The sequence below is a fragment of the Castanea sativa genome, chromosome 8 (genome assembly GCF_040712315.1).
Source record: "Castanea sativa cultivar Marrone di Chiusa Pesio chromosome 8, ASM4071231v1".
NCBI lineage: Eukaryota > Viridiplantae > Streptophyta > Magnoliopsida > Fagales > Fagaceae > Castanea > Castanea sativa.
Window position 1 is genome coordinate 46663161 of NC_134020.1, and position 23403 is coordinate 46686563.

The window sequence follows — 23403 nt, forward strand, 5'->3', positions numbered from 1 at the left end:
AGGATTGTTTATACACCGAAGAGAAGCAGATCTCAGATTCACGATCAAAGTAAAGGAGAAAGTCACTTGAATGAAAATAGGGGGGAAAATAGTGCTACTGTGAGAGCAATGGCGATATCTGTGGCATAAACAGATTTTCCATAATCTGCCCAGGTGTGAGCCTTCCTTTTCCTTATTAGTGTTGATTTAGCATTATATTAAGTCGATATCCTACTAGTTAGCTCAAACGATGACATATAATGGGTATTGTTGTTTTCCTGGCCAAACAAATATGGTTCAGCCTTGTAATAGTTTTTTAATGAAAAAATAAATAAATAAAAAACAACCAACCCAAAGAAAAAAGACACAAACAATCAAGGGTAGATAAATCATTTGACTACAATTACCCTTTTTTTACTCATTTCTCCTCAAATTGCAGGATTTATTTTTGGTGAGTCAAGAGAGGAAATACTTAAACCCCACCAAAATCTCTCACCTTCGCCTCTCAACCAGCTAAAAACTAATTTTCTTTCTTATTTTTCTATGCTTCTTTTCCAACCTCCCCCAAATTCACCCCAATCAAATGGCCACTAAGCTCCCAAAACCTCAAGGTCCATATAAATTTCTCATAAGCGCTTGTTCTCTAGTGAGTTGGCTTAGTAATCTCGACATATCCTTTATGTTTATGATTCAAAGGGTTTAATAATTTAATCTAGCCCATTTTTTTGTGGGGGTAAGAAAGTGTGCCGTTTCTTTCTATGAACAAAAACAGTTTATGAGGGTTTGTTTTTGCTAAACGATTAGTTTTTATTTCATAAAAAAAAAATAAAAAAATAAAAAAATTTAAAAACCAAAAGGACTAGGCCTATATCTCTATGCTAAGTCCAAAACCGAGAAGGGGAAAGAAGAGAGGGTAGCTAGTCCATCAGTAAATAGGACATAGCCCAAAAAGCTACACTATGGGCCAAAATATTAACATCTCTACCAACGTGGACAAAGTCCCAAGCAACAAAATTAGGGTGGAGTTTTGATATCATCTACAATACTAGAGAGAGACCACGGTACACCTTTAGGTCTTTCACATACAGCTTTAACAACAATAGCCGAATCACCTTCAATAATGCCAAATCTAGAAAAATGGAGCAACTTCAATTGCTAGAAGAGCTGCCCTCGCTACTAATGAGTAGTCTGTCGAGCTTTGGAAAACATATATCTTAAATACATATTGTAAGGCAGAATTTTGGTTTTTCCTAAATCAATGGCAGAGCTAAGGTTGGAACAACGAGGGAGTTTGTAACAAAATTCTCTCAGGTTTTAACCATTTCGGTTTACCAAGTGTCCCGCAAAATTATTGCCTCAACTTATTTTAAAATTCTCTCACGTGCCTTTTTTGTCGAACAGCAAATCATATTTGCTTGATCGAAATTCCATTTTGTCCAACTTCAATTTCAGCTCTTGAAATCCCAATCCAATCACAAATCAATCCACAAATTACAAAATAATCAAATGTTTAATTACAAAAAAACTTTGGCATAGAATATGCAAACACAAAAGAAACCAAACACCAATCATGATCCTGAGAATGGATTGGATGAAGCAAGTCTAGATTTGGAAGTAAACGTATAAGTGCTATAACTTTTGATAATCCAATAGAGAAAATACATGGTTCTTATAGGGAATCAACTATCAAGGTTCAAGCATTATGGAGCAATATTGTTACTACAAGATCTCAACTGAAAACGAAATTTGCCATTTCTTTTTTATATATTCAACTAAGCTTTATATATGTTGACATTGCATCCACTACCAATGCTGTATTCTGACTAATAAAGTTGGATATTTGTTAAAATTTTAGTTATAATGATCGATATTACCGATCCATTCTATTAAGGAATTTAACTAAGTGCATTCTTGATTAAATATTTTATGATAAGGTCCACAACTTTCCACATTTTATGCAATTCGAGGAATAAAAATTTGAAATAGATAATGCTCAAGAGAAATTAGGTCCACAACTTTCTACAATGAACAGGAAAAATAAAAAAGATATAAAAAGTATCCTCCAATCTAAAACTTCATATTTAGCCTATGATACATACTATTTGTGTTCATTGTATTGTCAAGTATACCATAGTTCTCAATTAGTACCGGACTGTCAGCATTGCTAATTTCATTGCGAATGCCATAAAGGTTTCATCAAATATTTTAAGCAATAATGAAAAGATGTTCATTGACAAATCTAAAACAAAATACAGTTCAATGTTTCCCTTAAAGAAGAGATGTATTTTATCTAGGACAAAGAGTCCTATTGTATTGACACCATTACAGTTGAAGACTCCATTGGTGATCTTCTTGGTGGAGAAAACAAGAAAGGTTTAGGGGGGATTTGCAAGGAGTTGAGACTCCCTTCCAACATTTCCACCACTCTACTCATTGATGGTCGGTTTGAGGGGTTAGTTTGTATGCACCACAAACTCACTATTATCATCTTTCTTACACTTTCTTCATCTCCTTCCTTTAAAATTCCTAGCAGTCCTAACTCTTCATTTAGTTCAAGATGCTTGTAAATCCAATGTGGAAAATATATTTCACTTGTAAAATCAACACTAACATCAACATTCTTTCGGCCTCCCACCATTTCTAAAACCATCATTCCATAGCTATAGACATCTGACTTGTGAGAAATCCCTCCAAAATTCCTACAAAATACTTCAGGAGCTATATATCCTGTAGTCCCTCTTGCACCCACCATTGATATAATACTCTTTTCTCTAGGACATATTTTTGCGAGGCCAAAATCAGAAATCTTTGGGAAAAAGTTCTCATCCAATAGAATGTTGTGAGGCTTTATATCAAAATGCAAAATTTGTGTGTTGCAACCTCTATGCAAGTACTCTAAGCCTCGTGCAATGCCGATTGAAATCTTGTATAATGTTTCCCAACCCAATTGATGATTAGAATTTGAAGGATTTCCTTTATATATGAACTTCTCAAGAGATCCATTAGGCATAAGCTCATAGATAAGAGCTCTTTTAGATCCCTCAGAGCAAAAGCCCTTAAGAGTGACAATGTTAACATGGGAAGTCCTACTAATACTTGCAACCTCGTTAATGAATTCCTCTCCATTACCTTTTGATTCTTTCAAAACCTTCACTGCCACAAAACAACCATCTTGTAATTGCCCTTTATAGACACAACCATAGCCCCCTTGGCCTAATTTATTTTTAAAAGACTTGGTCATTGACTTTATATCTGAATATTTGTATCTTCTAATAACATGAGGTTCATGATTCCTTAGAAAGGCCTCGACACTTTTATGAGTAAAAGTTTTCTTCTTCCAAAAATTAATGATTTTAATTGAAGAGAACTTTCTCCAAAGACAGCAGACTATAACCATCAATGCTCCAATTCCAGTAGATAATATGATTGTAACTGGAATAAAAAAAATAGAGATTATGAAGTTAAGTGGTGACATGATAGTAACTCAAAACTACTTACTGATAATGTCTCGAGCCTCAATAAAATTGCATTTTACAATGTCTTAAGCCCCTCAATAAAAATGCATTTTCTTTGTGGTGACAAATGACTATGAGCATTCTCGTTAAGAATGCTAAATGCTATAAATGCTAAATTTTAACATCAATTTTATAAAAAACATACTCCATCAATGATCTTAAATCCTATTAATTTTGCAATCTAGCTACAGTGGATTGCTATCTCTAGCAGCCCACTGTAGCAAGATTGTAAAAGAAAAAATGATTTGTTTAATAAAACACGTTTTACTTTCCCTCTCACACGCTTCCCTTTTCGTGCCTATTTCCCTTTTTTTTCCCTTTTTTTTTCCCCTGGTTCTCTCTTTCTCCCACGCCTAAGCCTCTGCCTCCTTTCCTTTTTTTTTCTTCATTCTCCCTCAACCCAAGCTGCTCTTTATTATCAATTTTATTTTACTTTCTCTCACATCACACTTTCCCCTCACTCTCTCTCTCATTGCTAGGGTATGGATCTTACATAGAACGATTACAATGGTAAACAGATCCAAAAGTTTCAAATTGAAGCTAAATTTTCAATCTTTTGTTGGGTTTTGATTGATTTTGTACCTGGATAAATTTATTTTTCAGGAAGGAGGAGGAGGGAATCTATAGTCATCGATAAAGCAATTGCTGAATGTGGAGAAGCAAATGAGGCTTTCCAGCGAGGTCGCCGGAACAAAGAAGGTCGTCATTGACATTCTTCAGCTCTGCTTCGAAGCTCGAGCATGGAAGACTCTCAATTATCAAATTGTTCTCTTGTCTAAGTGTCGTGGCCAGCTTAAGCAGGTAAAAATAACTCTATTTTGGGTTTCTGATTGTGTAATTTTGATGGTTGGTTGAGTTTAAATTTGTGTTCTTTTTGGCTTTTTGGTGTAATGGGTATTTGTTGATTTGGTCGTAGAAGTGGTGGGTTGGTTTAATTTTGTGTGTAGTGTTTGAATTAGGGTTATGGGTGTTTGATAGCCTTTTAGTTAAGGTAGCTTAAGGAGGTAACCATTACCAAAAGAAAAGGAACTTTGTTTTGGGGTTCTGATTATGTGAATTTTTAATTGTTTTGTTGTTGATGGTTGGGGTTAAATTTGTGTTCTTTTAGGTTGGTGGTATAATGGGTATCCATCGATTTGGTTGTGAAAGCAGTAGTTTGGTTCAATTGTGTGTGTGTGTGTGTGTGTGTGTGTGTGTTTTTTTTTTAATTAGGTATGTGGGTGTTTTGATAGTGTTTTAGCTAGGCAGGTAACCCCCAACTTCTACTTAAACTAGTTATCTAAACTGTTTGAATTTTGTTTTATGCTACTATTAATATTCTATTGTCACTTGGTATCAGAATAGAAAGCTATGTGATTTCTATTCAGAGAAAAATGTAATGGTAACATCTTGTGTATGTGATCCATGTAGTAATGCAAACTTGGCAAATGAAAATTTTTGAGTGACATGCATATGTAGAGGCTTTATTTTGAGGTTTGTTCCTGGGTACAAAAAACATGGTAGTTAATGGTAGTTATTTGAAAATATAAAGAAAGAATAAAGAAAACATAAAGAAAGAATGAAAAAAAGAATATTTAAATGAAGTGATAAAATAATAGAACCTTTGATGTTGGATGTATTGCAAAGTGAGATGTTAAAATGAATAAAGTAACTTTTTGAGATGCTAAATGCTAATTTTTTTACAATCTTTGAGAGAATGCTCTAACAATGAAGAAGCAAATGCTAAGGATGATTTGGCATCTAGTACCTTATGCATAATAAAGGAGTTAGGTTTTGATTGACAAGGGATAGGGAGCCTTGGCGAAAAATCGTGAACTATGAAAATTTTAGCTATTGTACTAATGGATTCCATCCATATAACTGACACAAGTACATTGTATTGAACCATAAAAAACTGATAGTGGAACCTTCTATCATTGCGTAAATATACAATAATTACTATTAGACACACTATGTAAAGGGGTAAAAAAGGGGTCACATTTTATGTATTGAAGACAAATTAGATCACTTCCATACAGAATCATTTGAGTTCTATATAGGATAGGCTATCTAAGCAGATATGTGTATATTAGTATCAACAAAACAATTTGATTAAAGAAGTATGTTACCTATCACCATCGCTTTCAATTTCTGAAGCCTTGTATCTAAAGCACCAAAGAACATCACTGTTAGTTGAATAATAATAATAATAATAAAAGTTAATGTAACAACTTTTTTTTTTGATAAGTAAGAATGTTATATATTCAAACGACTACTCTATGCATGAAAAACATAGAGCAAACCCAAAAAATACAAGAAGAAAAAAATAGAGAGAAAACACAAAAGAAAACCAGTCAACATATTAATTACAAAAGACAAAAGAGAACTAAGAAAAGAATGGAGAAAATCACTAGTCGTGAGTCCTTATGCCTAAGACCAATCAAAAATAGTCTTACTAAAAGAAGCAAGCATCTGATCACCGGAACTATCCAAATCCTCAAAAGTCCACCGATTTCGTTCTTTCCAAATACACCATAGGATGCACAACGAAACTAAGTTCCAAATCTGAGACAAATGCTTCCCCAACCAATTCCACCAGCCAAAAAGCAAATCTGGGATCGATCTAAGTATAACCCAAGACAAACCAAAGGTTATTAACGCAAAGCTCGACAACTGATAAGCTATCACACAATGAAGAAGTAAGTGGTCTACCGTCTCTCCACAATGTCGACACATAATGCACCAGTCTACAAAATTCAATCTCCTCAATCTCAAGTTATCACATGTTAGGATCTTATTCCAAGCTACACACCAAATAAAAAAAGAAACTCGTCTAGGTGCCTTTATTCTCCATATACCTTTCCAAGGAAAGACAATTGAGGGAGAATCCCGTAATTGGTTATAATACAACCGGATGTCAAACTCCCCATTAGGTTTCAACTTCCATCTCATCCAGTCTCCAACATCCAGTGGAGGAGTATTAGCTCCCAATATACAAAGAAAATGCAGCCCTTCATCCATCTCCCAATCATTAAGTTCAAGACTAAAATGAACATCCAAAATTCTTCTGTCCTCCGCCCCCTACCTTGACAAAGAAGCTTCTACAGATGCCTCCTTATCAATGGCAATACCATACAGCCTTGGGAAAGCCAATTGGAAAAGTTGATCCCTATACCACCCATCCTGCCAAAATCTCACTCTATTCCCCAACCCAACAACAAACTGGAAATTTTTGCTAAAATCTTCCCATCCCATACGAATACCTCTCCACAGACCACACCCATGAACTCCCCTACCTAGCTTTGAGGTTCATCCCCCCCATTCTTTCCCATATTTTGAAACACCACCCTTCTCCATAACCGATCCTCTTCCTTCCTAAATCGCCACAACCATTTCCCCAATAAGGCCTTATTAAAAGTAGTAAGTTTTCTTATCTCCAAGCCACTGTTAGCTATAGGCACACAAACTTTGTCCCATCCTACCAGATGAGTCTTGCTATCACCCCATAGAAAATCCCTTTGCAACCTTTCAATTTTATTAGCCACATAAGTAGGAATGCTGAATAGAGATAGAAAATAGGTAGGAAGACTAGATAACGTACTCTTGAGTAACATCAATTAACCCTCTTTAGACAAATACAACTTCTTCCACTTGACTAATTTTTGCTCAATTTTTTCCAAAATGGGATTCCAAATTGAAGGGGAGTTATGTGAAGCCCCCAACAGCATGCCAAGATAAGACATAGACAAAGTTCCAACTCTACAGCCCAAACTTTCAGCCAGGGCATGCACATCATCAACCTCCCCTATTGGACCATTTCACTCTTGTGCACATTGACCTTCAATCCTGTTACCGCCTGAAAACTGAGTGACAACAACTGAATATGAAGAATTTGCTCTACATCTACATCACAAAATAGGATAGTATTGTCTGCAAACAATAGATGTGAAATACTTTCCCCACCACCCCTCCTACCCTCAACTTTAAAACCACGGATCAAGCCAGCTCCCTCTGCTCTTCTCAACATCCTACTAAACACCTCCATCAAAATCAAAAACAGCATAGGAGATAACGAATCCCCTTATCTTAAACCCCTTAAACTACCAAAAAAATCAGCTAGAGACCCATTAATCAAAACAAAGAACTAAACTGTAGATATACAAGTATGAATCCACTTACACCACTTCACTCCAAAACCCATTCTATTCAACAAATCAAGCAAAGCCTCCCAATTCACATGATCGTAGGCCTTATCAATATCAAGTTTACAAATGACACTCATTCGTAAGAACCAAGTCAAGGATTTGTCTCCCACTCACAAAGCTATTCTGAGTCTCAGAGATCAACTGATCTAAAACTACTCTCAAACGATTTGCCGAAACCTTAGCCAAGATTTTATACACACTCCCTACCCAGCTAATAGGCCTGAAATCTCTAATATTAGAGGCATCATTCTTTTTAGGAATTACAGCAATGAAGGTAGCATTAAGGGATTTTTCAAACTTACAATGTTGAAAAAACTCTTCAAAGACCGCTAAGACGTCTTTCTCTACTACTCTCCAACAATGATGATAAAACGCCATAGTAAACCCATCCAGACCTGGAGCTTTGTCCCCCTCCAAGTTACTTACGACTTGAAGTATCTCCTCTCTCTCAAACTTCCGTTCAAGCCAAACTCTCTCCATATCCCCAATACAATCAAACTCCAAACCCTTCACAAAAGGCCTCCACTCCTCAGACTCCTTGTACAAATTTTTATAAAATTGGACTACCTGATTATTTAAGTCAAATTTCTCCTCAAAAACCACCCCATCCACCTCCAAGGTTTCGAGATGATTATACCTTCTATGGGAGTTAGCCATTTTGTGGAAGAACTTGGTGTTATTCTCCCTTTCCTTGATACATAACATCCTAGATTTTTGTCTCCAGAAAATTTCTTCCAAGGAAAAAAGATGCTCCACCTAGGACCTTAAATCTACCCTATGACATTTCTCTCCATCAGTGAGACCTAAATCCCTGTCCTTCGCGTCTAATTTTTTCAACTCCTCTAGTAATTGTTTCTTTTGACGCTCTACATTACCAAACTCTCGATGATTCCATTGTACAATGTCCTCTTTCAAAGCTTTTAAATTTTTGGCAAGCACGAAACTAGGTGTACCTACAAAAGAATGCCAATTCCACCAGGATTGAACTTTATCCACAAACCCCTCTGTCTTCAACCACATACTTTCAAATCTGAACGGACTTTTCCCCCTTGCCATTCCCCCTGCCTCCAAAAGAATTGGACTGTGATCTGAGATAGGACAAGGTAAAATCCTTTGAATAACATCTAGGAAGTGATCCTCCCAATCTAGAGTGACCAAAGCTCTATCAATCCTAGACATCGCTGGTCGATCAGTACCACTTGACCATGTATAGCTACCTCCTTCCAAAGGCAAATCAATCAAGGTAAGATCCTCAATAAATTCAGAGAATTTTTCCATAGCTAGGGTCAAATGAGTCTCCCCCCTACGCTCACTAGGAAAGCGAACATTATTAAAATCCCCAAAGCAGCACCACGGTATCCTCCAATACTGCTAAGTACCCACCAACACATCCCACATGTGACCCCTCTCGTTATTCTCATTTAGGCCATAAACTCCTGAACATGCCCATATAAAACCGTCCTCCATCCTTTGCCACTTTACCGAAACTGAGAATGTACCAACCATAACCTCCACCTTACCCAAAACCCTTTTATTCCACATAATCAAAATACCACCAGCAGTCCAATCAGCCTCCAAAACAGCCCAATCCACATATGGACAACTCCACAAACTACAAACCAGCTCTTTATTCATGCTAGCAATTTTCGTCTTTTGTAAACAGACAACATCACACTTCCACTCCCGTAACAAATTCTTCACCACAAGTCATTTCCAAGGATCATTTAAACCTCTTAACATTCCACGAAATCAATTTTATCTTCATTACCGCAAAAATATCCCCACCTACTGACACTAGCACAAAACCAATTCTCTATCTCCCATCATAATTCACTGAAGAGATCAAGTTTCGCAGCTCTCTACTTCCCTTGTTTTTGGACTTAGCCACTTTTTGGCCACCTGTTACTTTTCGATGTAGCACATTGGCTGCCTCCATCTCAGTTTCTAACCTTTGTAAGAGAGCAATGCACAACTTCTCATGCCAAGTCATTGACAACCCAACCAATTTACTGAAATTAGGAATTCTGTATTTCACCCACCCAAAAATATCCAACTTAGCCTTAATACTCAATACCTCAGTGACCTCCTCCAACTCTGCCCAAGTTGTCGATGCACTTGGAGCAATAATCCTCAGAGGTAAACAATCTATCAATTCTGTTTCACCAAAACCCACAAAAAAATCACCTACATCCTCCACAAGCATGACCTCCCTAGAAAAGCTCAAGAATTCCTTACTAGAAAAGAAGTTTACCTCCTGACCTAATGCTCCAAAACCCACTAACCCAGCACGCAGAAACTCCAAAAAATGCTTGGGAAAAGATGGTCCAATTAATCTTGGCACAAATTCGAGAGTGACCGACCTCGTATCTTTAGAAACCAACCCACCCAACACCATATTTGAGCCCAAAATACTTTTCTGGTCAGAATTAAACCTGAAAACCAATATGCTCAGTGCAACCCGACACTCCAACCGGTGAAGCACTCCATGGATGAGTAACCAAACCTCCATCTGCATCGGTCTGGAGAGCCCCTACCTGCAAAGCCACTTGCAACTGAGAGACCGAGAAGCTCCTTTCAAAATCACTCCTCAACATCTCTACCGACATCACTAAACAATTTGGAAATACCGTGGGCTTCTCTCCAGGCCCATCGGGAGTAGATGTAGAAAAGAATGGGCCAGAATAAGTATTGAAGCATTCGCCAACCTCTGAGTTACTTGGGCTTGTGGTCATCGGGCTTAAGTTATAAATGCAATGGACTTCTGACTGTTTTGGCCCCAAACCGATACCCACCTTCTCCATCGATGACTTCACAAGGCAACCCACTATCTCAAATTGAGGAGTAGACTTCTCATCATCACCATCAGGGTTCAGCATCGTCCTTATGGAGTGGGCTAAATCTGCATCGGGTTTGTCCAATATCGTCGATGACTCCTCGACACTAAATCCATCGAAAACAGTACACTTAGCTACCACCGAGGGCTTCACGAGACTACCCATCATCTCGATTTGACCAACCACGATTTCCCAGGCATCAACAACCATTGGCATCATCGATGATTTCGCACCTGAATCACCGACACCGGTGATTTCTCAACTTGAAATCCACCATCTGCTATGACATCGACCACCCTCGGAAGCTCACCAAGTTGACCTAATTCCTAATTCTGACTCAACGAAGCTCCATGAAGGGCAGTGTACATCACCGCCATTGCCGACATGTGGGCTTCTGGCTTTGGTGGGCTCGAGTCAGCTAACGAGGAGCTCTCACCCACTTCCATCCTAAATGGGTCTGTGAACTCTAAGTTAGGAAAGCCCACCTATTGGTCACAATTGGTGTCTAGGCCCACCACATCCTTTATTTGAGCTCGTGTTACCCATTTAAAATTTTTTACTCCCCCTTTATTGCTATCCCAGGAAACCCGTCTCCTTCCTTTCACATCAACTTCCACAATTAAACCACTCCTTATCCAGCATGATCTCCTTATATCACTCCTCTTCCCATTTTCATCTGATTTTGAATTAAAATTGAATATTATTGGGATACGTTTCCTATTTTTTGCCAGAATTTGCTCACCTAATTTTGTATTCACATTAATGCACTGCTCCCTCCTATCCCTTCCTCCCACCACCATTAGGCTTGCCCACCGAAATATCCCCCACCGTAGCACTTGTAAGTTTCGGAATATCCCCCACCCAATAGTATTTAAAAAAGAACAAGGAAGATCTGTCTACAATTATTTGATATTGATTTTATATCAAGAAAGTTCATTCTTTTTTTACTTTTTGTATTAATCTAAAAAGAGTTAATTTGAATATATTAGGAAATCCAATGTTGAATGTTATAAAAAATTCGAGTTTGTTTTCCTCATTACCAATTGGTTTTCAAATAAAGTGACATAACTCATGGTTCAACAAGTGATATCGAAGCCAATGACATGAGCTCGAGTTGTGGAAGCATAATTATGAGAGGGAATTGTTGGGCAAGCCACAATCTGACTCACTATAACCATTCTAAAAACAGGCCCACATGACGTGATGTTAAATGCTATAAAACACTTGAGTATGTCTTCATCATCATTAATCAATGTCCAGCACATGCCAAACCCAATCCAAACCAGCCCGTATGGGCGTGCAATGCTTGTGTGTGTGGTGCCCCTTAGGATGCATCATGTATGGTGCGGGTAGGAACGGAACTAGGATTTCTAGTTTGGAGGGTGCAAGTATAAGCCCAAAAAAAAAAAAATCATAAAGTTCCAAATAAGCATCCATTTAGTATTAACAAATTATAAACAAAAATACAAAAAAAAAAAAAAAATCATTATTTCTTAATACATTATAATGTAATTATCTACCAACACATACAATGACACAAATCAAATAGGAATTACGTTTATTATTTTGCAAAAGACTAATTGTTGTCACTATGTAAAGACAAATACAATTATGTAGCTGATATGCATGATGTGTTAATTATAAATTTCATACTTCCCAAATTATAGATTTATTAGTTTTCAATCAATTAGTTATAGCATTATGAGTTAGCAATGTTGGCAAATGTGAAAATTTTATTTTGTTATATTTGTGTTACATTTTTATTTTATTGGTTCTTTGTCTCTGTCTCAAAAATAGTTAGAATAGTTTATTTTTAGAAATAGTTAGAAAACACTGTATAAATTATTCAAGCACATGGTCTACACTAACACTATCACTCACCTGTTGCCCCCACACATACTTTACCTTACTGCTAACTACTGCCACATCTTGCTTCTCACATCTCAGCTCAGCAAAACACGCATATACGTTAGTCACCGACAACAATACAGAGACTCAACAATTCACAAACAGAAAATTAGAAATAGGCTTTGAAGTGAGAGAAATACTATTTTTTGATGGTGGCGGCGCGATATTGGTTTGTAGTTCGTCGGCGTTGCAGCTACCCGCCTCTCTCTCTCTCTCTCTCTCTCAATTTTCTCGTTCGACTCTTGGATCCTATTTTTCTAATTTATACAACTATATTAGTGGTCTCTTTCTCTTTTCTTTAGTTTTTTTTTTTTTTTTTGATCAATATCTCATGATAAAATGGGCTGATCTGTGGACTGCGGGTATCAATTTTTTGAAAAATCTTGTGGGCTGATGATTTATGATTGTTTGGGCTTATACCCCTAACAAAATAGATATCATCGGAAAATGTTAAGACAACCTATCTATACAAATCACCAAAACCCAAAAAAAAAAAACTGAGAAATGAAAGAACACAAAACAATGCCGACGAAGAGAGTTGTCGAGAACCAACCTCAATCGGCCGCCACCGCCTTTCGAAATCCATAGCCACCAGATCCCTCTTCCTTTCCATTAGCAACATTTTCAACTTGGTTTTATACTCTCTTTTTTTCCCAGATCTACAAACACATCCACTCAAATGCCCCAAATTTCAAACCCAAACCAAATTGTCAAAGCTTTTTCACATCCCAAATTGAACCCAGTCGCCAAAACAACCTCGATACAACCAAAAACAGAGGAAGGAAAAGTAGAAATAAAGGCATAGAGAGAAAGAGAATCCGAGATAGCAGAGAGAGGGAGTGAGACGGATCTGGTTGTGGAGGGTTACAAATCTGGTGGTTGCGGTGGTGGTGGTGTTGTTTTTGTTTCTTGGATTGAAGCATGAGAAAGACTCAGAGAGAAGAAGTGAGTCAAGAAGAAAGAGAAGAGAGCAGCTTCAGAGACTAGAGAGAGAAAATTGAGAAGAGTTAAAAAGACGAAGAAGGGTTTTTTAGTTTGATGCTAGAGTGTGTGGTGCCCCTTAGGATGCATCATGGCATGAAACAGAAATACTTGCAGCAGTTGTATTAGGATTTACCATAACATAAGAATGTAAATAAATTTATATGTAAAGAACTCTACATGCATTTTCAATATATGTGTGTAGGCCCAAAATTACTGGAGTTATTCGATGACTATACCTTTCTCTGCAATGGCACACTGGAATTTTCCATTCTTGTCAAGTACACATAGACCTGCTCCACCATAACATCTGCTACAAGCATCAGATACATGCACTTCAAGGTCGAACTCAGCACTTAAGAGTGAAAACAGTGTATCATTATCTGAACGCTCTTTTTTTGGGAGCTGAATAATTGAACATTCAGAATGAAAGCTCGGAGAGTTATCGTTGAAATGGCTATAGTAGAGATTATAGTCTCCGCAGCTTGTATTTGTAAAATTTGTAGGGGGAGTAATACCAAGAGTGCGGTTGCATTTAAACAGGGTTAGACTGGGTGTGGTGAGTTTGAAAGAGATAAATGGAGAGTTGGGAATAGTAAAATTGGTCAAGGATTCACATTTTTGGTTACTCAAGTCATTAGAAAGTAAAAGGTCCTTGATACGTGTAGATTGTTTGGTGTTAGTGTGATTGTAAGAGATATTTATAACTTCATATAGTCCTCTACTCAACCCCAGTTGGATCGTTGGAGGTTTTTTGTCACATTTTATTGGCAATAAAAAGGAAAATGGTTGAGAGATGTTGGTGAATGGAAAGCCAATGATACCGAATTTTCCACATTGAAAGGGTGAACAAATTTCGAGTGTTTTGTTTACTCCTTCAGCTGAGTGAAGCAGAAAGAGGTGTGAGAGAAGAAAGAAAACAAACAGAGAGACACAAGCCATCCCAATAAAAAAAAACTAAAACAAAGTGTTTGTATAATAATTTCTTGTGTTCTTGCTTCACTACTCTGTATTTTTCTCTTTTAATATATAATATGTGGGTTCTCTCATCTCTTCTTAACACATTAGTGGACGTGAAAATTGGATAAAGAAGACTTGTGAAAAACAGGGGTATTCATCGGAAACATGGTCTAAAGCCAACGAAAGTTTCAGACTCCTTTTTTTTATTAGTTTATCAATTCTCGGGTTGTTGAAACATGGTCTACGTATTGCATGGGATATGATATGACATGAAATCCCTTCATATGTAGTCCATACCATTTACCACGGCCAAAGACATCATTGATTCTGAGGGAAGTTTCCTCACGCATAATATATATATATATATATATATATATATATATATATATATATATATATATATATATGTTGTGGAAACTCGAAAGATTCGCTGTATTTTCTCCTTTTTTCAGTTTTATTAATTGTCAATGTCTTTCGATTTGTTGAAACATGGCCAGATGACTACAAAAGAAAAAAAGACAAAGAAAAAAGTATGATATTATTTTAGGCGTATTAACATTCAATGATTGAAAGATGTGGGTGCTACGTAATCAACATTTCATAACTACTTTCAAAGGTGTTAATTGGTAATTATATTTTGCGCACTTCTCTCTCATTATTTATTGAATTTTTTATTACTAACGTAGTATCATTTGGTAACTTCTCAATTCTGAGAGAAGTTTACTAATCCGTCATCATCCCATGCAGTGGGAACCCAAAAGATTCACCTAATATCTGTTTGGATACGGATTAATTTGGCTGCATTTGTGTTTTCACGTTTCCCTTGTTTTTTTTTTTTTTTTTTCTTCTGCTGCTGCACGCATCAGAGGAACAAATTCTAATGTTCATGATACTGTTCATGAATAGTATCTGTGAGTTGTTGATTTTTTAGTCCTTTTTATCACATTTGTGGGTTTGTATACTATTCAAGGACCCAGAAACTTCACTTTTCCATCAATTTTTTATTAAAAATATGTCTCACGGTACTATTTATATATTTAAAAATTATTTTGCTACAGTTTTTAATTTTCAATTTTCAACAATAAGTTCTATCTAAACAGACCCTTAATTAGTTTTTTTTTTTTTTTTTTTTCGCTTTTTGGTGCTCTTCAAAATCTCAGAGCAGTCAAATAGTGAATGTTGTGGAAATCTGTGGCTTGTTTGAACCGTGAAGAAGAATGGAGTCTTGACGTGTGGATTTGATATAAACGAATTAATTTCCCATGAAAAAGGTAGCCTGAACCAAAATGGAGCTAACAACCAGAAACTACGGGCTGTCTGGTAAGCAAATTTAAATACATTTCTACACATTTTAAATAATATTACATATATTTTCACACATTTTTTTGCCCACACATATATCAAAAGCACCAAAACAACATAACTTAAACTACTCTCCCAAACATCCCTTAAATTTGACCAGCCCCCTCCATGAACACGCATATGCCTGCAGTTGTATGATCCCAATATTAATTATTGACAGATAAATGTAATCTAAAGGACAACATACCACTGAGAAAATTACATAATATGGTTAGCTCAGGGACCCTGTAAATGCAATGTCCTTAGACAATGGCGGTTTATATATATCATTTTTTTTTTTTTTTTGGAGAACCTACCAATTTCTATGTTTGTACATTGTGCTCATAATTATTATTTTGTTGGAATTTGTTTGTACTGCTTTTAATCAAGTGAAATCTTATTTTCAAAAAAAAAAAATTTTTTTGCTAACTTTTCAAGGTAAATAAATATGAAGGTGACTTTTCTTGCAATCTCCATTTTGATTGTTTATTTGTCAGAGCATGACAAATAGGAATGTAATTCTATGAAATGTGTGATGACTATAGGTATACAAAGATACATGCACATACAATACATAAAGTTTGTCGATAACATAATTTAACATATGTTATTTTATTATATATAAAAAAATATTAATATCAAATTAATTAAGTTTTATAGAATTCAAAATATTTTTTTTTCTCAACTAGTCAATTTTGTAAGCTGTGAATTATCTTTTAAATCATATTGATCACAATTAATATTTTTTAACGTTTAAACATTTTAGAACAACATTTTTTGTTAAATGATTTAGATATTATATGGTTAAAGTATACTAATAGTTTTAAAAGTTATGAAACATATAAAAAAATTAATTTATTTTAAATAATTTCAATAATTAATCTCACTTTATATATCTCTAAACTTATTCAAGTTTATATAAGAAATATATATATATATATATATATATATATATATATATATATATATATTCTTTTCGTAGATGACAAATACAATAAATATCTCTAATTCTTATCCATAAAATTCACAATTGTTTACTCTCTTTCTTTTTTGGGTTTATATCTGTAATTCTTCTAATGCAAAAAAAAAAAAAAAAAAAAAAAAAAAAAAAAAAAAAAAAAAAAGAAAAGAAAAAAAGAAAAGGTTTTGTTCATAGAAAATAAAGCTTTTTAATTAAAAAAATATTTAATAATCTATTTATAGGAACATAAGAATAATCAAAGAAAACAAATGTTGCATAATGTGCTTATATACTTATCATTTACGTCAACTTGTCTACTTTTGGGAAAATATACCTTAAACAATTTGATTAATGGCTATGTATGGTATACAAGAAATGAGAAGAAAAAGATTTTAATCATTTGTGAGATCCTGGCCAGAGCACTTTTGTCTTGTGTGGACTAATATTGAATGGAAAATTATTGTGAACTAACGAAGTACCATAAATGAGTACTTTCTCCTCTCACATGAATGGTAGGTCACACTAATTAAATTCATACTGAGACTCACCATTTATGTGAAAGGTGAGAATGCATTTTTATGATAATCAGGAGTACCTAATAATTTTCTTATTGAATGTGAATCAATGATAAGTGTGGATGCACTTTCTGTACATTTATTTTGCAGATTCTTTTCCCATTTATTGAATGTGAACCAATGATAAGTGCAGATTCTTTCCCATGTTACTTTGTAGTGCTAGGTATAAAGTCCACTATCGTGGTCCGTTAGTCATAACTAAAGACTTCTTTCTGTGTTCTTGGCTGCCGTGGTCTTTTCCTCCTTTAGTGTGGCTCGCATCGTCAAAAGACATGTGAATAGTCAAATCTCACTATTAATCTAGGGCTTCACGAGGTCATGAGCAGGGAGCAGAGTTAGAATTTTTTGCTTAGAGAGTCAAATTTTGTTACTAATATATTAGTCTCGAGTTATGATAAACTATCACATACATGCGTAAATGCACATACACAAATTTAAACATTAATATTTTGATACTAAAGTATTTCATGATTTATAAAGCTAAAAAAAAAAATTAAAAAAAAAACTACAAAAATAGTTGTAACCTAAAACTATAACCTTACTCAATAAAATAAACATTATTACATATTTTCAAAATCTAACCGTTGACTTACATTTTCTTTACATTCTTAATACACAATATCAAATTTTATGTCAATTAAATATTATTTATTATATGATCTATAAGTTTATATTTTTAATGCATAATTTTAAACTACAAAAACATACAATTTAGATAACTTAGGCGAAAAACTCATTTTCGTCTCTACATTTTCACGCGATTCTCACTTTGGTCCCTAACTTTTTTTTCCACCGATTTTAGTCCCTATTCTGGAAACCGCATCTCGTTTTAGTCCCTGACATTACATCAGAAATATAAATTGCACAGCTAGCAAATGGAAAAAATTAAAAATATTAAAATAATGCCTACTGTGTCCACGTGGCTTTCCACGTCAACCTCTAAATTAAGAAAAATTATTAATTTTAACTAAATAAAAAAAATTAAAAACAGAAATAAAAACCAAAAAATTAAATTCAAGAACAATAACAAGAACAACAAAACACCAAGAACAACAACAGATTCAAGAACAACAACAAGAACAAGCATAGCCAAACCCACACCCAAACCCAGAAATTTGAATCTAAAACCTCCACAAACACATAAACAAATTTCTGGGTTTGTATATCATCTGAGTCTCAGCCCTCTCTCTTCCTTTTCTACCTCTTCGCTATCTTTTCTCTCTTTTTTTTGTGTGATAGGCGATGGCGTGGGTCGGTGGGTTTCGTGGATGTGGGTCAGTGGGTTAAGATCGGCAATGGCGTAGTCGGTTTCGTGGTGGGTCAGTTTAACGTGTTTGGCGATGGTGTGGGTCAGTGGGTTTTGTGGATGTGGATTGGTGGGTTTCATGGATGTGGCGGTTTTCGATGGTGAGTGCAGTGGTGGTTGGTCTAGTTCAACGATGGTCTGGGTTTGATGGTGGTTTTTGTGCCTCTTTTGGTCTTAGTTTGACGGTGGTTTGGGTTTGATGTTCGACGATGGTCTGGGTTTGATAATGGGGTGCTGGCCCAACATTCTTGGTCTGAAAATCAAGTTTAGATCGGTTGGGTTTTGAGGGTGGATCCAAGGCACCGTAATCTGGAGGTTGTATTTGTTTATGTGCTTGTTTATGTGTTTGTGGAGGTTTTAGATTCAAATTTTTGGGTTTGGGTGTGGGTTTGGCTATGGTTGTTTTGATTGGGTGTGATGTAGCCGTGCGTATGGTGGATTCCAGAGTGTTTTGGTGGTGTGGGGGGTTTGAAATATGGATTTGAATCTGTTGTTATTCTTGAATTTAATTTTTTTGGTTTAAATTTGTTGTTGTTCTTGAATCTATTGTTGTTTTTGTTGTTGTTCTTGGTGTTTTGTTGTTCTTGTTGTTTTTCTTGAATTTAATTTTTTGGTTTTTATTTCTGCTTTTAATTTTTTTATTTAGTTAAAATTAATAAATTAATTTTTTTAATTTAGAGGCTAACGTGGAAAGCCACGTGAACACAGTGGGCATTATTTTAATATTTTTAATTTTTTTCGTTTGCCAACTATGCAATTTCTGCCTCTAATGTAACGTCAAGGACTAAAACGAGACGCGTTTTCCAGAATAGGGACTAAAATCGATGGGAAAAAAAAAGTTAGGGACCAAAGTGGGAAACGCGTGAAAATGTAGAGACTAAAATGGGTTTTTCGCCAATAATTATTGATGACATTACTATTGATCTTTAAATTTCTAGAAATTTTGTAGGCATGGAGGATATAAGAAGAAGATGTAATCCAATGGTGGATTTGTTAAAATTCATCTCTAATAAAAAGATATTGAGTAAGGTTGTAGTCTTAGGCTATAACCAATTTTGTAGCTAAATTTTATCCATTTATAAATATATTGTATATAAAATTAACAACTTTCACATATGTATATTCGCAAGATAATTTTTTTAGGGAATTTATCATCTTTTAAACTCCAATACTAAAGTTGTCTAGTTTGATATTAAACATGTACAAAAACCAAATTAGAGAAAAAAAAAAAACAGCCTTGTCTCTATAACTACTAGACCAATTAATGAATTATATTGATTTTTAAGAGCATCATTGGACTAACTCAAAAATTTGGGGAGGGCAACTTCTAAATTTGGCGATGGTCACTCCACAGGTATAAATGTTTGTGGAGTGTGGGGGGCAAGGGCCGGGGTTCAAGTCTCCAGGAGGGAGCTTCACACACATTTACACTTAGATTAGACTAGAGTAGAAATTTTATCTTGTATCCAAAAAAAAAATATTTAAAGTTTTTAATACTTATACATAATATAAAATACTTTTTCAAAATTTTGGGGCACGCCTTGCTATAGCTTCGCCCCTGGTCATGAGGTAGTGGTTTTGTCAGGCAAAACAGTGGGCACAATTAACAAAAACAAGATGCGTTATGTTAACGGATGCTTTTTAGGAAAATTGTTAATAAACTATAATACGAAAGGTTTGGTACTACTTTCATAGAAAATATAAAAAATTATCAACAACATTTATTGTTTTATCATTCTCCTAATAAAATGTTTCTAAAAATAGCTCCTAAAACAATGCCTTAAAGGTATTGCTTAACATTTTCCAAACAAAAATATAGTTATACAAGTTATTAGAGCATTAGTATTGGTGGTGCTAAAAAGTTATATTGCTATTTTTAGTACCACCAAATACAAAAATAGGGCTACAATATTGGTGGAGCCAAAGCCAAATAATTTGGCTCCACAGCTACAGTGCACAACCAAAAGTTACTTTTGGCTGTGCACCGTAGCTCAAAGGTATAAAAAAAATTATTTTGGTCTCTCTCTTTCTCTCTCCAGCTTCTCTCATTCTTTTCAACTTCTATTTCTCTCCAGTGCCACCCCTATCTCTCTCTCAACTGAACCAAGCCTTTCTTCTCATCGTGGTGTCACCTAGGTTCGTTGAGATCACTGGTGTGGGTTTATGGTGGTGGTTTGGTGTAGGTTCGTGGTGGTGGGCCGATGTGGGTTGGGTGGTTTGGAACGGTGGGTTTAGTGGTGGTGTGGGTTATTGCTGGATTAGTGACTGGGATCGGTGGCTGGCTCGGTTGATTTTGCATTTGGGTGTGTGTGTTTAATGATCTCTATTTGGATCTTTCTATGGGTTTGGTGGTTGTGGTAGTGGTGATGGTGGTTGTGGTGGTGTTTTGGTGGTTTGGTGTTTGATTTTTTTTTTCTTTGGGTTTGGTGGCTGTGGTAGTGGTGATGATGGTTGTGGTGGTGGTTTGGTGGCTATGGTGGTGGTTTGGTTTTTTTGTTTGTTTGTGGGTTTGGTTGTGACTATGGGTTGTGGTTGAAATGGTGGCTTGGTGGTGGTTTGGTAGCTGTGGTTGTGGTTGTCGTGGTTTTGGTGGTTGTAGCTGTGTTGGATGGTTTTTTCTTTTTCTCCTTTTCATGGGCTGTGGTTGAGGTTGTTGCTAGCAGAGCGGTGGTGGGGGTGGTTGTGGCTGGTTGAAAAGTTTTTGTTAAGGATTGGATTGATGGATATGGGTTCGAGGCCAGCTGGTCCTCCAATGGAAAAGGATTTAGGGCCATTATTGGGGGTGGAGGAAGGAATTAAAACCCACCTATATTTTTTATTTTAAAATCATCAATTACCATTCTATAATTTGATCACCTTTTCGCTGGCAGGTGACATAAGAATTGGTGCTTAATAATGTTAATGTTGGTGTAAACACAATAATAATGGAAATAAGATAGCACTATTTGGACTAAGGCATGACACTCGCTCTCTTTAAGGTGATTCAAGCCCTTATTTGGCTAATCTTTATAATTAATACATATCGGCCCATTAATCACCACAATTTAAAAAAATAAATAAAAGAGTCTCTCCCATTTTCAATGTAAGATTAAACATTTCACTAACATATCTTCCATATTAACTAATATCTTTGTATTTATATTGTCATATTAATCCATTTTAATTATATAATATTAAAATGCTCCAACAATAATAATCTCAAAATTACACTAATTTTCGGGTCAATTGTAAACTTTTGGTGATCAAGATTCAAACTTAACATGCCGCGCTAAAAATATGGACGGGATGGCAATTTGTCAACCATTAAGGTATAAGGATATGATGACAATCCAGTATGCAACACAAAAATCCATTACCGTAGAAAATAAGTAGTATTATTTAATGGATTATGTTAACAGATTGAGAATACTAAGTATTTTAATACACACATGCGGATAGAGGAGAAAAAGTTTTAAGGAAACTGATAGTAATGTATATCCGAAAGGACCTTAGAACATTTATTAATAGATCATTTTAGAAAAGTTTTAATACAACTTTCATGAAAAATATAAAAAAAAAATGTAAAAAAAATTATTTGTTATATACTTTAAGTCTTTTGCCGGGCGAGCCACACTAAAGGAGGAAAAGACTATGGCACAAAAAATCTGAAACACAATGATTTAACCACATTTCCAGAGATTATGAGAAGCAAACAGCCTGTCTTTTAAGCCATGCACCCAATAAGAACACGAAAAAAAGTCTTTGGTTAAGACTATAACCAGCCTCAATTGTAGACTTGATTTTCCTAGGAAAGACTTCTTTTCTATGAGAGAATCCTAGGAAAGACTTCTAAATGTCCAGAAAGTGCACCCACACTTATCATTGATTCACATTCAATATTAGTCCACACAAAAGTGCTCTAGCAATGCTGTTACTCCTACTGTGTCAATGTTTTCCACTTTGTATAAATGACAAATGCATTAAATAATTTTCTTCTTATTACTTTTATACCATACACAGTTTTTATTAATGAAAGTGGTTAAGGTATATTTTCCTAAAAGTGGATGAGTTTACATAAATAATCAATGCAACAATTTTTTCTCTGATTATTCTTAATTTTCTTATAAATAGATCAATAAGTATTTTTTTTAATAAAAACCTTCTTTATTTTTTAATAACAAAACTTTTTTTAATCATTATTTCGCATTAGGAGAAACATATATAAATACCATTTTTCAAGACGAACAAACAATAGTGGAATTTATGGATACGGGTTAGAGATCCTTATTGTATTTTTCATTTTTGAAAAATAATATATATTTTAAATATTTTTCTAATATTGACTTGTATATATATATATATATATATTTTAAACATATAAAGTGACATTTATTAGTGTAAGGTACAGGAATTCCAGTAAGGTAATTACGCCATATGTCATACTCATGGCTGAGAAGGACTATTATCCTGCCGAGGAGGCCACGCCCTCGGACTGTAAAGTCACGTCAATAGCATATCATCAAAGGAGGTCGTACTGTAGAGAAAGAGCTTTTGTGAAGAGACTAACGCTGACATGACTAAAGGATTGGTGACTGCTACCACATTTAATGCATCCCACCAAACCTCCTAGCTGCATTTATGTGAAGAAGACCCCTAAACAGTGTTGCCTTAGTTGTCACAACTCACAAGGGATTTGAGAAGACTTCTGATGGGACAGACACTCAAGCAGTGGCCTAGATAATCAACACATGGAGGGATGAGATCATTTAAGGGGAGATATATAATGTAAGGGATCCTTCGGAGGAGAGACGAGGAAAAAAGGGAGAAGAAAACATTGTAGAAGTAAGAACTAGACTTGTAATTAACTTCAATAAGGAAAT

General features: G+C 35.3%; 3 protein-coding genes across 4 annotated transcripts; all 3 read right to left on the bottom strand.

The window, feature by feature from the left end:
- Window positions 1–2182: 2182 nt before the first annotated feature.
- On the bottom strand, window positions 2183–13501 carry LOC142607138 (rust resistance kinase Lr10-like). 2 transcript variants are annotated; one of them, XM_075778564.1, is made up of 3 exons: window positions 12974–13501; window positions 5603–5638; window positions 2183–3411 (listed from the first exon to the last, which is right to left on the bottom strand). In XM_075778564.1, exons 2-3 carry the CDS (start codon window positions 5610–5612, stop codon window positions 2285–2287), a joined length of 1137 nt encoding a protein of 378 aa, XP_075634679.1. In that variant the 5' UTR covers window positions 5613–5638; window positions 12974–13501; the 3' UTR covers window positions 2183–2284. The 2 variants fall into 2 exon arrangements, with proteins under 2 accessions (XP_075634679.1, XP_075634680.1); XM_075778565.1 differs by lacking the exon at window positions 5603–5638.
- On the bottom strand, window positions 8435–8956 carry LOC142606434 (uncharacterized). The gene has a single exon (XM_075777785.1). It carries the CDS (start codon window positions 8954–8956, stop codon window positions 8435–8437), a length of 522 nt encoding a protein of 173 aa, XP_075633900.1.
- A 110-nt stretch (window positions 13502–13611) lies between the features above and the next one.
- LOC142607139 (LEAF RUST 10 DISEASE-RESISTANCE LOCUS RECEPTOR-LIKE PROTEIN KINASE-like 1.1) lies at window positions 13612–14480 on the bottom strand. The gene has a single exon (XM_075778566.1). The coding sequence runs from the start codon at window positions 14341–14343 to the stop codon at window positions 13624–13626; it is 720 nt and encodes a 239-aa protein (XP_075634681.1). The 5' UTR covers window positions 14344–14480; the 3' UTR covers window positions 13612–13623.
- Window positions 14481–23403: the final 8923 nt, after the last annotated feature.